Source organism: Gallinula chloropus, assembly GCF_964237585.1.
Source record: "Gallinula chloropus genome assembly, chromosome: 4".
Lineage (NCBI taxonomy): Eukaryota > Metazoa > Chordata > Aves > Gruiformes > Rallidae > Gallinula > Gallinula chloropus.
Window position 1 is genome coordinate 5,621,368 of NC_140088.1, and position 14,455 is coordinate 5,635,822.

At 55.6% G+C, this 14,455-nt stretch overlaps 1 protein-coding gene across 1 annotated transcript; it reads right to left on the bottom strand.

The window, feature by feature from the left end:
• Window positions 1–110: 110 nt before the first annotated feature.
• On the bottom strand, window positions 111–11,466 carry LOC311191558 (acetyl-coenzyme A synthetase 2-like, mitochondrial). The gene is made up of 14 exons (XM_084263772.1): window positions 11,139–11,466; window positions 9,861–9,957; window positions 8,432–8,631; window positions 7,812–7,987; window positions 6,780–6,932; window positions 4,629–4,776; window positions 3,546–3,683; window positions 3,282–3,374; window positions 2,777–2,889; window positions 2,192–2,318; window positions 1,399–1,526; window positions 811–874; window positions 375–496; window positions 111–288 (listed from the first exon to the last, which is right to left on the bottom strand). The coding sequence occupies exons 1-14, from the start codon at window positions 11,449–11,451 to the stop codon at window positions 112–114; spliced, it is 2,049 nt and encodes a 682-aa protein (XP_084119898.1). The 5' UTR covers window positions 11,452–11,466; the 3' UTR covers window position 111.
• Window positions 11,467–14,455: the final 2,989 nt, after the last annotated feature.

The following is a 14,455-nucleotide window of genomic DNA, read 5'->3' on the forward strand; positions in this document are numbered from 1 at the left end:
ACTGCAGTGGAGACATGGTGTCTTGAGCACTTCCTGGGCACCAGCTGCTTGGTGAGAACTCTTAGAGGTTCTGCAGTGGAGGAGAGGGAGGTGGCTGCTGGCAGAGCCAAGCTAGCAGCTCCTCTGCCCCTCCAGCAGGCGCTTGCGTCCCTCTATGATCTGCTGCACGGCTTCGTGGTCGTCCAGGGTTGTCAGGTCCCCAAGCTCACTGGCCTTGTCCTCGACAATCTTCCTCAGCACCCGACGCATAATCTTCCCCGAGCGCGTCTTGGGCAGCCGGTGTGTGACCTGTGGCAGGGAGAACACCTTGAGACTGAGAGAAAAGGGCCGGCCAGGCTGCTGGGGTGGGTGTCAGACCAGCCTGCACCCGTTACCTGCACGTGCTCTGGAGCTGCATACTTAGCAATCTTCCTTGAGATCAGCTCCCGTAGCTCAGCAGCCAGATGCTCCTGGGTGAAGCCACTGTCCTTCTTCAGTACAACAAAGGCGTAGACTCCTGGCAGAAGGACCCCCAGGTTACTCAGCACCATCCTGAGGGTCTGCCTGGACCTAGTGCCAGGAGAGGTCCCTCTCTGCTGGTAGCCTCAGGAGCCTGAGCTGTGAGTGTTTTTTGGATGTGGTGCTACCGCTGCTGCCTTACGCAAAGCCCAGCTGGGTGCAGGTGTAGGTTGTGATGGTTGTGCTGAGATCCCCACTACCACGCTGCGTGGCATTGGCACAGTTGCTACCAGGGGTTGGTGTGACAGTGCCACTTCCCACTGCAGTGCATAGACCCAGGAGAGCCATTTCAGGGGCAGGAAAGCATCTTACCTTCCCCTTTTATCTCATGCGGGTAGCCGATGACAGCAGACTCCGCCACTGCCATGTGGTGATTCTGGAAGAGAACAGGGCTGGGGGTTGGCTCAGTGCTTTTGGCAGGCTGGCTGCCACTTGGGAGCTGCCCTGACCCTGCCTGGCTGCTGCAGCCTGTGGTAATACAGAGAGATAAGGAAGGGCTGTTGATGGCCTCTGCCCTCTTTGCTTCTTGCCTCAGCAGGTCAGTCTGCAAACACAAGTCTTCGCCCCCGCCCCTGGCTGCTTGAAGCTTGTACTTCCTAGACCCTCTTCTGTGCCTCCAGGTTGCTCCTCCAGGTCCCACGGTCTTTCCTGGCTCCCTAATGTGCCTGGCTGCTGCTTTGGGATTCACCCACTTACAGCACCATCCTTAACAGTCTTTGTCCCTCCCTTGAGGCAGAGCCTGAATGGGAGAGGGTGGGAAGCTGTTCCCACAGACAGGCTGTGGGTCCAACACTCCTCCCTGCTGCTACAGCAGCAGCATGTTTCTGTTTGGATATTTCAGAGACCAGTGTGTCTTTGCTGTCCCCTTGGATGGCTTCACCTCCCACCCACACCTCTTACCACAACGTCCTCCACCTCCGCAGTGCCCAGCCGGTGCCCGCTGATGTTAATGACGTCATCCAGCCGTCCTGTCAGCTGGTAGTAGCCCTCACTGGTACGGTACACACCATCCCCGGTGAAGAAGAACCCTGCAGTGGCCAGAGCCATGCCATGGTTACTTGCTGCAGTGAGCATGTGAGCTGCTTGCCAGCTGTGCTCTCCTCTCACCCCCTTCTCTCTGTTGGCATCAGAGCTCGTGTACTCTGCTCCTTCCTCAACTATTCAGGGGGAAGGTCCCTGTTTCCCTTGTTTGCCTTCTGCCTCTGGTGGTACCTGCTCTCTCAGCATCTGCAGTGTGCTGGCTGATGCCCAGCCTGCCTCATCACCACAAGCTGGGAGAACTTTGCTCCAGTGCAGGGGCCTGTGGTCCTGCTGCTTCTCCCCTTTGCTGTATGTGGAGACACACACGCTCTTGGGCTTGCTCAGTGCCTCTGGATGAGTGACAGAATCCAACAGGCTTTGCAAGAGATGCACCAGGAGGTGCACCTGTGGTGGAGGGGACTGAGGGCAGGAGGACAAATCCACTGCCCTAAAACTGCATGTAATCCCCAGGGAAAAGCAGGTGAGAGAGATCCATTCCCAGGGCAGTGCTGAGGTATTGGGCATGGGGACGTGAAGGGCTTCAGCACTCTGAAGGGTCTGTGGAAGAATGAAGCAGCGGTGCCAGCTCTCCTGAGTCCTGCCCCCATGCAGAAAGCCAGCAGGCAGACCCAACCAAACACCTCTGCAGTGACCTGCCACACGTTTCCCTTACCTGGATAGGGAGTCAGATAGGTTTCCAGAAATCTCTTGTGGTCATTGTAAATGGTTCGTGCCATACCTGGCCAGGCTTGTGAGATGCAGAGGGCTCCAGAGATGTTGTTTTCCAGAAGGACCTTTCCCTGTAACATAGTACCTGTGAGTAACCATGGCTGAGGGTACTTGGGATGTTTAACAGCCCTGTGATGGAAATGCCAGGGAAGGCAGTGAGGAGAGTCCTCTGCCCCCAGCTCCAACGAGACAGGCTCAGTCTCTCCCAGCAGCTGTCTGCGACCAGCTGCCTATCGTGGTGGGAGCCAGGGCCCCTCCAGGGAGGCTGGCCTGGCTGTCCCTGACCAAGGGACACTTTGGAAGGACGTGTGCCAGGGACCCTGAGCACAGCCTGTCTTGTCCACTCAACCTCTGTGCTAACTGGAAGATCAGCTTTGCTGTTGGTTCCTTCCCAGTGAAGCTGTGCCTAGCAGAGGCGAGCAGGAAAGACATGCTTACAGCTCTCCAGTCCCACCAGCAAGTACACACTTGCAGGCACCTGGAGGAAAACAGGCCAAGCCAGTACTTGGGGTGCAGTCTATGAATGTACCTTGTCATCCAGGAGGGAGGGGCTGATCCCAAAAAAGGGTCTCATAGCCATGCCTGGAAGGATTTCAGCTCCGGGATTAGAAGGACGGGGTGAAATACAGATGCCTCCTGTTTCTGAAGCAAAAGAAACTGTAATGCTCATCAAAGTCAGGGACAGGACAGCCAGGTAGCACTGCTTGGCCAACAGCCTTTCTCTTCGCCCTCACTGCACCCTGCTGGGGCTGGGCTGGGTTTGCCAGAGAGCTGGGGAAGGCTCTTTGCAGAAGGATGATCCCACTCATTTAGTTCAGCAGAGATCTGTGCCCTGCCACCCCCTCTCTCGTGTTCCTCTGGATTAGCTTTAAAGGCCATTTCTCTCTTGTCCTGTTTTGGTGCCTGTGGCCACTTATGGCGATGGTCATACAAGAATATCAGTATCACCTGTTCCCACTGGGCTGGCAAAGCAGCAGGTCACTCCCAAAGCCTAGGAAAGCAGAAGCTGGGGCAAGGGGTTGTACACATCTCACCAGTTTGCCACCACGTGTCCACCACTGGGCACCGTGTCTCTCCGACCACATGGAAGTACCACTCCCACGCCTCCTTGTTGATGGGTTCCCCCACTGCAAGGGGAAAGACAAGGGGAAGAGCTGAAAGGTCGGGTCAAAGACATGACCTGCTGGCAGAGCCACTCTCAAACACCAGGGTCTCACCACAATACTGGTTATTTGTGGGAAGAGGCACAACCTGATGCCCAGGGATTTGTTGCTCCAGCCCCTGCCCTTAGCAGCTACCTGAGCCGAGGACTTTGAGGGAAGAGCGGTCATACTTCTTCACCCATTCGTCACCGTATCTCAGGAGCAGGCGGATGGCAGTGGGTGCCCCATAGAACTGGTTAATTTTTAACCTCTCCACTGTTTCCCAGTAGCGGCCTGGAATGGAAAGAAGGGCCAGTAACCAACACAGCTCCTCCCAGCCTGGGACCAAGGCAGAGGGAGAAGAGCTGAGAGCAAGGGCTCCCTAGCAGTGCCTGGACTCTCAGCCAAGCTAATCCTGCGCTAAAGCAGGTCAGGAGCAGTAGTGGCCCCTTTTCCTCTACATCACATAGGTCTACTTCTCCCCCCTGTACTCGGTGTTGGTGAGGCCACACCTCGAGTGCTGGGTCCAGTTCTGGGCTCCTCACCATAAAAAGGACATTGAGGTCCTGGAGCGAGTGCAGAGAAGGGCAGCCAGGCTGGGGAAGGGGCTGGAGGGCAAATCCTATGAGGAGCAGCTGAGGGAGCTGGGGGTGTTCAGCCTGGAGAAGAGGAGGCTGAGGGGAGACCTTATCACCACCTACAACTACCTGAAGGGAGGTTGTAGAGAGGTGGGCGATGGTCTCTTCAGCCAGGTGACAGGACATAGGACAAGGGGCAATGGCATGAAGCTGCCCCAGGGCAGGGACAGATTGGATATTAGAAAAACTTTTTTCACTGAAAGAGTTGTCAGGGCCTGGAACAGGCTGCCCAGGGAGGGGCGGAGTCACCTTCCCTGGATGTGTTCAGGAAAAGGGTTGATGAGGTACTTAGGGATATGGTTTAGCTTGGGATGGGAGTGGTTGGACTTGATGATCTTCAAAGGTCTCTTCCAACCTTGTGATTCTGTGAGGCACATTGCGAAACAGCTTCACCTCAGGAGAAGGAGCAGCAGCTTCCTAACCAGAGGACAAGACTCTTCCCTTCACAGCTCTGCACTGGGCACAGCCCAGGCTCTGCTCCTGCAGCAGCAGAACCATCGCTGCCTGCGTCCTGCCCCAGGCTGCCAGCTCACTGCCTGCTCAGGGTCTCGCAGGGTGGCTGTGGCATGTCCCAGCTCCCCTGAGAAACCTTCTCACTCACCGGGGTTAGGATGAACGGGAGTGCTCTCAAAGAGAACTGTGGTGCCACCATTGCAGAGGGGGCCGTAGACCGCATAGGTGTGCCCCGTGATCCAGCCGATGTCGGCCACACAGCCAAAGATGTCCCTGTCCTGGTAGTCGAACACGTACTGTGCAAGAGAGGAGAGGCAGTGAGGGGTACAGCCTGGGCCTGCCCTCCTGACAAGGGGGACGACCAGGAGCCCAGTACCCTCTCTCTTAACGTTACTGCATCCTTCTGTCTTCTACCACCCTTGGAGGGACAGCTTCTTCCTGAGGGAAGTTTTTAAAACATCATCAGGAAAATAGTTTTTAAGATGTCAGGTGCTTTATGAAGGTGCAGGAGGAGACAGGCACAAACCACCCCAAACCAAACCAAACCCACAGCCAAATTTACTCTTCCAGAGGAGAGAGACCTACAGCCTGCCTTCCTTCTGCTGATGCCTAGGCAAGGCTGATCCAAGTATCTTGTAACATCAAACCAGCAGAACTTTCAGGGTGACGACGGTCCCCCTGCACCTACCTTACCGTGCAGGAGGAGAGGAGTTGTAGGCAAGGTGACAGAGAGCACTGCTGGGCTCTTAAACACCCAGTAAACACCAGGGAAAACTGTCAGGTCAGCAAGGAGCCCGGTGTGGGAGCACAGAGGCAGCAAGCAGAAGGACTGTGAGATGCCTTGGCCCAGAGCCACCCCAGCTCACCCACAGGACTTAGCACCTCTCTGCTTCAGCTGGGTGTGTGCAGCCCTCTGCCCCCTGCGAAAGCACAAGCAGTCCTCCGCCTGCTGCCCTGTTTATTCCTCAGGAGAGCCTTGCCTGGAAGGAGTATGAGGGAACGATGCCCACTCTGGAAAGAACTGAGTGCTATCAGCCTGGCAGCAACACTTCCAGCTTCCTCAACCCTTCTTCATTTCCTTTACTCAGGAAAGCTCCCCAGGGCCTGGGCGCCCACTTAGCCCTTCACTTGCCTTCTGCTCTGGCAACTGCTGTTCTGGATCTTTCCATCTCTTCCTGCAGCTCCCTGCTGGGGACTCTGGGGCCTCAAGTGCTCCAGGGTGCTTGTAATGGAAACTTTTCCCTGCCCATTCCATCTCCCTTTAACCGAGTGATGAGTTATGGTAGCGTCAGCCTGCCCCACGCGCCTGAGATCCGAGCCTGCCAGCCCCATGTCGCGGTTTCCAGCGGTCCCGAGCGCTAATGCGGGCACACGCCGCTCGCTCCCCGTGTTGCCATTCTGGGATGGCAGCCCTGGCTCCCACAAAGCAGCGCTCATGGTCTCAGGAGGGTCATGTATCATGCTGGGCACAGCCTTACAGGCAGCCCCCTGCACACACCCCAGGAGGTCCGGCCTCCAGCAGTGACGGCTGATGGAGAAGACCCAGCCTGCCCTGAGCCTGCTGTCTCAGGTGCGTGGTCTCAGGTGCTACCAGAACTTCAGTCAGACAAAGGGAGAGGCAGATCCAAACCTGAGGGGCTGTTCAGAGCCAAACTCTGTCTTCCAGAGGTCTCCATACAACATCTTAGCAGACATCCTTCACAACTCAAACATCCTGCAGCTCCATGCTGTGCTCGGTGCCCTTTTATCCAGCTCTGTTAGTTTTCTCTGGGCATGCTGGGGATTAAAGGCTTTCCTCTTCCCAAAGGTGACCCACACTCTTCAGGTGTAGGCCCTCTGTCTTGAGTGCACTCAACAGCTAACAGATACCCTCAAATGTGCCCCTCCCAGAGGCTCAATCTCCCACCTGAGCTAAGGTAGTTACATTTGGAGAAAGCAAGGCAGAGGTTTTATGTACAAATTGGCTTCTTCCTGCTCACCCAATAATAGGAAATTGCCCTTATGAGGCTGAGCATCCCACCCAATGATTCAATACAGGACAGGGCAGCTAAAGAAAGAAGAAACCAAGATGGTGGCTCATAGGAGCATGTGTTTGGGAGGCCCTGCTCTGAGGTGCATGTTACTCCTCCTCACTGTCTGTAGGCAGACGTGCTCTGCTGGACTGAATGCCATAGGACGGCTTCTCAGAGATTTGACTCTGGATAAAGATGAGCTTATGGTGCAACAAGGCAGCACACCCCTTCCCTGGGCTGCCTGGGAACTGCCAGCTCCCGAGTGCTCTGTGGCTGGGATCCATTACCTTGTGTGTGAGAGCAGCAAACAGCAAGTAACCAGCTTGGGAATGAACCAAACCCTTGGGTTTGCCCGTACTGCCTGATGTGTAGAGAAGGAACAACATATCCTCACTGTCCATGGCAGCAGGCTCACAGCATGCATCCTCCTTCATCATTTCCTGCAGCAGAGAGCACAGCAGTTCTCTGTTGGGGTCTCACAGGCTTCTCTGTGTCATCCCTACACCTGCTCGTGTGCCTCTTCCCCAAGCCTCTTCCCTCCACACACCTGTGCCCCCCTGCTCCCCCCACTGCACCTCCGCTCCCCTTGCTCGCCAGCCTGAGCTCTCTTCTGCCTTGCTGGGCTGGTAAACACTCTCCTCAGCCAGAGCAGACCTGCTGAGTAAGAGGCAGCTATTTTTACACTGTTACTGCTCTGGCTGGCACAGAAGTCTTCCAGGAAGCCTTTCTAGCACTGTTTGCTTGCAGATGGGATGAGCAGAAGTGGGGAGACCCCTGTGCAGCTTCAGGGAGCTAACAGAGATGCACCTCAGGGGCTCCCCTCTTCAGAAACTGCTCCAGGCTGGCAGCCTGACTGTCCTGCATGCTGTGAGCAACAGGCACACAAGCAACATCACTGCCTGCTTCCTCAGACACCAGCTGCCAGCAGCACTCGCAGAGGGTGCCAGGTCCAACAGCAGAGTGGTGTGTGGCAGTGCAGTGGCAACCCAAGGCTGTGGTCACTTTGTGTCAGCCCATGGATGGGATGTGTCTGGTCCCTGGTCCATCCTGCCACCAGCCCTGGTTTGCACTGCCTGCCCCTGACAGCGCAGGGCTGGTGCTGTGGGAAGACCCACCAGTTAGTTACCTCTCTGATGGTTTCTGGGAGTCTCCTAAACTTGTGTGCAGCTCCAGCTGCTATTGCTGCTGCAGAACAATGTCTTCACAATGACAGAAAAACTGTCCTGGCCAGCCTGTACCCTCTCTCCACCCTCCATCCCTGCTCCCAGCATGGACACATTACCCAGAGAAAGCAGCAGTAGGACCAGACGGCCTCTCACCTCCTCCAGTGGCACGTCCAGGGCTGTCATGGGAACCTTGCTGTCAGTCCTCATGGAAACTAGGACCCTTTTCACTCCAGGGCACTGCTTCACAGCCTGTTCCACCGTCTTTTTCAGCTCAATAACCTTGCCACCTCTCAGCCCTTGGTTCACTGTGATCACTGTCTCCGACTGGGCTGCAGAAGGCAAAAGCAGTGCATGAGCAGCTCTGTCCATCTCTATCAGTCTCACCACAGTCTGGATCTGTCATGGCCCTGGACCTGTCATGGCCCTGGACCTCTCCCTCTGCATCTTTTTCCCCCCCATTCATTCCTGCTTGTGTTAGATCCCCTCAAAGGAGACTCTAGCCCAGCCCTTCATCTCCTTCATCTTGGATGAAGGAGAGAACCAATCCATCCCACGGGCTGAAGGATCATCCCACGCCGCTTCCTGAGATGCTAATCCCTGCTTTGTGCCCACACATCATGACAAGAACTGCTCCCCCTGCCCCAACCCCGGGTTAGCTCAGGGTGCCTGACTCAGAAAAGCTTTGCCTTGCACCCCCAAGCTGCTGAACAAACAAGCTCAGCCCTGTCCCCAAAGGGAAAGTCCTGCCCCGGTGACCCCCCCCTGGTCCTTACCATCCCGTATCCTGTCTGCCAGGGACTCTGCACTGAAGCCAGCGAACACCACAGCGTGCACAGCCCCGATGCGGGCACAGGCCAGCATGCTGGCCACTGCCAGCGGGCAGGGGGGCATGTAGATTGTCACCCTGTCACCCCGCTTCACCCCTTGCCGTTTCAAGGTGTTTCCCAGGCGGCAGGTCAGCTCCAGCAGTTCCCTGCTCAAAGAAAGAAGGGCAGAGTTAAGAGACTGTCTCCCAGGTCTTACCTGCACGCGTGGAGATGGGGGAACCTCGGTGTCACAGGTGTGCAGCTTACAGGCAAACCCACCTGCCTCCCCTCCCTCCCCCCCTTCTGCTGGGAGGCCATGGGGGATCTGTAAAATCTCAGTGGGAAGGAAAGGAGAAGACAGTTGCTAATGTGGGACAATATTTATGGCAAAGAAAGAAATCAGAATGGTGCTCTGAGTAGAACCTGATACCTCTCACCAGCCAGCATGAGGAGCACAACACTCATGGGGCTAGCAATAGCCACTGGCTATTCCTGTGGCCCAGCAAGCCCACACCACCTCAGCTCACTTTCCAATGACATCCTGCACATTTCTCATGAGCAAGTGACTTCACCCTGCAATGCTGGAGGCTATATGTGAGAAGGAAGGTATGTTCCTCCATGAAAACAGGGCTTCATGCTCTACTAAATCTAGGAAGGTCAAGTCTTTCAGAGCTTGTGCCCACCAGCAAGAACAGCTCTAGGAAAGCAGTGAGCAAAATGAGGTGTCTCCTGAGAAGCATCCTTCCCCAAAGGATGGCTTGGCTGCCAGTGACTCATTGCATGGAAGGGCTCTCTATGCAGGAAGATTGTCAGGGAGAGGATGGTCATGTTTGTCATATGGAACCAGAGAAGACAGAGGGACTGTCTCTTTGTGCAGAGGGATTTAAGTGGATTCTCCAGCAGAGACCCAACGAGCAGGTAAATTGGGCTGGGAAGTGAGGGTCCCCAGATCAACCAAGTGGGTCTGGATAGGCAGTGCCCCCAGCAGTGTTGGTGACAAGCAGATGAGCATGGGACTTCTGAAGCCAGCTTCCCACACGGCTGTGAATCTGGCCTCTCTTGCAGAGCATTTACCTGCAAGTTTAGACCCTAGGAACCCTGCTGGGAAGGCACACATGTGACATTCCCATGGGATCTTACCTACAAACTTTGCAGCACTGTCATTAGGAGCTTACATCTGCCTTCTCATCTGGATAGGGACCCTGTGGAGCCTAGAGGGTTCATCAGGAGGTAGGCTGAAGTCACAGGTTACCACAGGCAAGCCAGGAGCCACCATACTGTTGAACCATCTGTCCAAAGGGATGCTACATCCCCTCACATGATGCACATCAGCCATGTGCAGTGTGCATGCATGCTGCAGTACAGCTCCCACATATGCTCAGAGGTAATTACTGACCTGTATGTGACCCGCACCTCCTTCCCTGGTTCATCCTTCTCCCAGATCAAAGCCACTTTGTCTGGGGCTACATGGACATGTCGGTCCAGACAATTCACTGGAAAAGACAACCCAGTCTCATTGCCAGAACAACTCTTAGAACCTCTTTACTCCCAGAAAGACAGCACTGGGAGGGCTGTGTGTGAGCCTCAGAGCTAGCCTGGTGCTGGAACAGCCTTTGTGGATACAGATGGCAGACCAATGCCACCATCCCAAGCCCATTACACTCCTCATGACTCCAATATCTACTGATCCCCACTATCAGCTTCCCCCTTAATTGCAATCTAACACAGTCCAGAGCAGAACTGCCCCAAGTCCCTTTGAAGGTCACATCCCCAGTGCTCTCTGTGGGTCTGGCAAACATTAACTCAGCCATCACTCCAACCAGCACTGCTGTGCTGCTGCTGCTGCCTCTGGGGTGTACAGGGAGGGAGGCTGCAGGGTATGTTTGTCCAAGATGGAAGCGAGCCAGGGCCTGGAGTGCACAGCCCCTGGCTTTCCAGGGACGTAGCAGGCTGAGGCTTGGGCTGTAATTCTTCCAAGGAAAGCTTTCTGCATGGCTGGCAGCTGCAACTTCCTCAGAAACCTTGTTCCACTCTGCGTTCTCCTTAAACCTACAACTGAGGTCATGGGATGCTGCAGCAGCCCCAGTTAACATACCAAAATGCCTTTTTTCTTCTGCCCATTTGTACTTTTCCTGGACAAAAACGAGACAAAGGCAAGTAGCTCCTCAACTCCTGCCCAAATGGACTACATAAGACCTGATTTCTGAGACATCTGTTTTGTATTCTGAGCTCAACTGGGACCACCAGTGCTGCAAGCAGGACACAGCCTCACTAGCCCCTCTGCCTTCCCCTGGAAGTAGGCACAGCCTGCAAAAGAAGAGCCTCTCAAAGGGGGACTTCCAGTACCACTCATTCCTCCCGGACTTTGCTTTCCTCAGATACAAACCCCCTTCCCCAGGCAGGGATAACTGAGTGCCACGCTGCCTGCTGAACACAGGCAGAGGCTGAGGGAGGGCAGCCCAGCTCCCAACACACCCTGATCCAGCTGCAGCCCCTCCAGTTGCTCCCTTAGGACCAACCGTGTCCTTACAGTACAGCCAGCTGGACCTTTCAGGGACCCCTCACTCCAACCCTTTAACTCTCTTCTCCTCCAATCTGCTCCCAAGACCCCAGCCCTTCACAGACAGGCCCCCACAGGCACTTGGAGGACTCCCATGCCAGTCTCCCTCCTTACCTGCCACATTCAGCTGCCCACCCAGGAACCAGGAAATCCTGCCCTGGCGCAGGTCACAGTCCTGGACAGAGTGGAAGGGGGTGATCCAGGTGAGCCGGCTCCTTCCTAGTGCTCCCCAGAAGGTGTCCCCCTGCTCCACCGACACCTTGTACAAGCCCTGGTGGTCCTTGGGTCCGGGGAAGGCGATGGCTTCAGGCATGTAGGCACTGAAGGGTCCATGGCTCCAGGCTCGAGCAGCGACTGACTCCGGGAGACATCTGGGAGCCTGAGGAAGAGCTTTTGGGCAGCAAGCCCTGGCCAGCAACCTGGCCATCCCTACAGGGTGCCTGCCTCTCACTGAGGATGTGTGCCTGGAGCCCGTGCAGCTGCTCAGGACACTCAGTCTGGGCAAGACTGGCCCCTGTGGGAGCTGGGACTACATTGCCCTGGGCTGACTGGACACAAAGCAGCTCTGTCCGCATAGGGAGCCCAGGAGCTCCCTCTCCCTCCCTCCCTTGTTCTGCTCCTCCTCTCTTCCAGAGCACTACATGGAGAAAGAAATTCAATCCCTCTAAGGGAGGGGAAAGGGGTGGGCTGTAGAAATAGTTGACTGAAAATAACCTTCACACTAATCTGAGTCCTGACGCTGCTCTTGAATGGCAGCCAGGTTCAGTGGGTGCCTGGGCTCTCCACAGGGGCAAAGGTGTCTGGGACAGGCTCTGCCAGCCCACTCCGACTAACCCAGAGCTGTCTGGTGTCCCTCACCCCCTCTGCTTCATCCCCACTTGCTTCCCTCCCACCTCCCTCTACTGATGCCCATCCCCTCGCTCCCCACAGCCCCCACCCACTGCAGCTCTGGCAAGCTGGACTGGGCTGCAGCCTGTCTGTACCCAGGGGCTGGGAGCACTCAACAAGGAGCAAGGTGTGATGGTTTAGCATGAAACACTGGAGCCCACATCCTCATTCCAAGATCTCCCACCACCCACTGTAGCAGAGCTAAGCTGCCTCCCAGCCTCCAAACAGCTGTGTTTTTTGTTTGGGGTTGTTTTTCTGTCTTGCTTTCCTTCAGGCCATAGATGGGTAGTGGTTTTTAAGGCAGAACTTGGATGTTTCCTTAATTTCATTGACCAGGTTCCACTCTCTTCCTAGGGGGCACAAGAGAAGAGCAGGAAGAGGCTCTCCCTGCAAGCAGGGCTGTTCTCAGCCAAGGCCCACCCATGGGGTCAACAGCAGAGATGAAAGGATTAGTAAAGCTCTTTACTCTTCATAGTGTGACACTGCTCACACTGCTCACGGTCTGCAGGGCTGATAGGTTTGGTGAACAGACTAGACACCAGTATGGGAGACAGGCACTATTGGACTGCAGGTGCACTCATCCAAGACCACACTCCTGGTTTGTCTCAGAGCTGCCCCTAGAGCTAGGTGAGGACTAGAAATGCAGTCCTGTGGGCTTACAGCCCCTCCACAAAGCCAAGCCCAAGGAGCCTTGCTGTTCCACAAGCAAAGCTTCTCATTTCCTATGCCTGTGTGCTCTGTGTCAGCCTTTTTCCCCTGTAAGACATCAGGTTTTTCCATCAGGCCATCTCCAGGTGCCTCAGCATGGTGGGCAAACCTCAGCTCCTTCTCTGATAGCTCAGCACACTCTCCAACTGGAGCTTGCCTTGCTGGAAATCCCTGCCAGTGCCCTTCCCTCTCAACTGCTGCCACCTTGGCACCTCAGGCTGTCTGGGCCCTACAACCTGCTCCTGGCAGAGGGGGTGAGCCCATCCAAAGGTCTGCCTGGCTCTCTAATGCCAGGGTGTGTGTGATGATGCGTAACTTCTGCCCCAGGTACAACTGGATCCCCTGCAGCTTTCTCTGTGAAGGGAGCTCAGCACCTGAGCCCTGTCTTCTCCATGCCTATGAGGGGAGGAAGGTGCAGACCTCTCTCTGTGTTGCTTTGGAGCTCCCACCTCTCTCTGGCTACGGTCTGACACTTAACCTCCTCACAGCTTGGGCTGAATTCACCTTCCTTGACCATCGTTGACCGGACTCGTACACAGTATTCCCATTTAGTTTTATTCTTGTTCGTATCTTTACAGAAAATGGCACATAAATCACAGATGCTGGATGACTAGAAGTTGTTACAGCTCCATTATCTCAAACACCTCAATACTGAATTCTTTTTGTCACTGTATATACATTATTTACACACCATGGGCTATCATCTAACACGTCAAACGACCGGGGGACAAAGAAGACAAACAGGGGCTGAATGGAGGGACTTAACCTTTGATGGAAGAACAGTAGCTCTGGGGACAGGGTGCTCACAGCTGAAAGCAGGACAGAAAGGGTTGTCTGGAAGTCACTGTCCTACATCTTTCGGGGGGGTGGGGCGGATAGTGCCTTACTGGGATGGGAAGGTGATGGCACCACAGAGTGGATTTGGCTGTGTGGGTCTGCATGTGCTTGTGTGGGGCTGGCTGGGAGACATATGTACATGTTATGGGGTGGATCTGCATGGCTGTTGTTCCCTTTAACACTCAGAGGGCGAGCTGGAAAAAATTAATTCAATAAATACACTGGATGGACGTTGTCTCGCCTGGAATAACGTACTCAGTAAATTCACCATTCAGCCCCTCTGCAGGGGTGCAGGAGGCTCTGTGGGCTTTGGCATTTGGGGCTGTGGTGGTCAGCCCTGTGGGAGCCAGCGGCATAAGCTGGGGTCACCTCGCGGTGCCAGGTGGGATCAGGGTGTTCCACCCACAGGCTAAACCTGTCTCTTCTTGCCGAACGGAGGCAAAGCAAAGCTGCAGCAGCCCCTTCCTCACAGACCCCAGCACCAGGTGGGGAGAGATGGGTGGAAGGTGCAAATCACCCTGAATGGAGAGTCGCCACTTCTCGCAAACACTGCCCTGGGTTTGTTCTGCTGCAGTCAGGGCCAGAGGCAGAAATGATGGCTGGGGAGAGGTGGCAGGTCTGCCTGGGCCACAGCAGGACAGGGCGCCAGGGGAAGGGGCATGGGCAGCACTGGGCAGAGACGTGCACCAAGGAGGGACATGGAGGCAGGGGACAGGCTCACTCCAAGGTGATAGATGGGATCTGGGGCTGGAGCAGGACGAGAGAGCCCCAGAGCTGGTTGTGAGGCCAGAAGGACCCAGAGCCTCCGTGTCCTCTCAGGTGGCAATGATGATGGGCTGCTTCCCAGTCCCACAAAAGGAAGTGGTGGGGGATGAAGGAAGGCCCAGCAGGGCAGAGGAGTGAGGGGCCAGGGGTATGCTCAAGGGGTGCAGGTGGGGGTCACCCATGCCAGGCAGCCCCAAACGCAGGGACTGGAGGGCCCCTCCCAAACGGGAGCT

Coding starts and splice junctions, on each gene's coding strand:
- LOC311191558 (XM_084263772.1), bottom strand. CDS start 11,451: ATGGCCAGGTTGCTGGCCAGGGCTTGCTGCCCAAAAGCTCTTCCTCAG. Junction 7,988..8,431: donor GGCAGACAGGATACGGGATG/GTAAGGACCAGG, acceptor TGCCTTCTGCAG/CCCAGTCGGAGACAGTGATC. Junction 3,684..4,628: donor TCCCGTTCATCCTAACCCCG/GTGAGTGAGAAG, acceptor TTTCCATTCCAG/GCCGCTACTGGGAAACAGTG.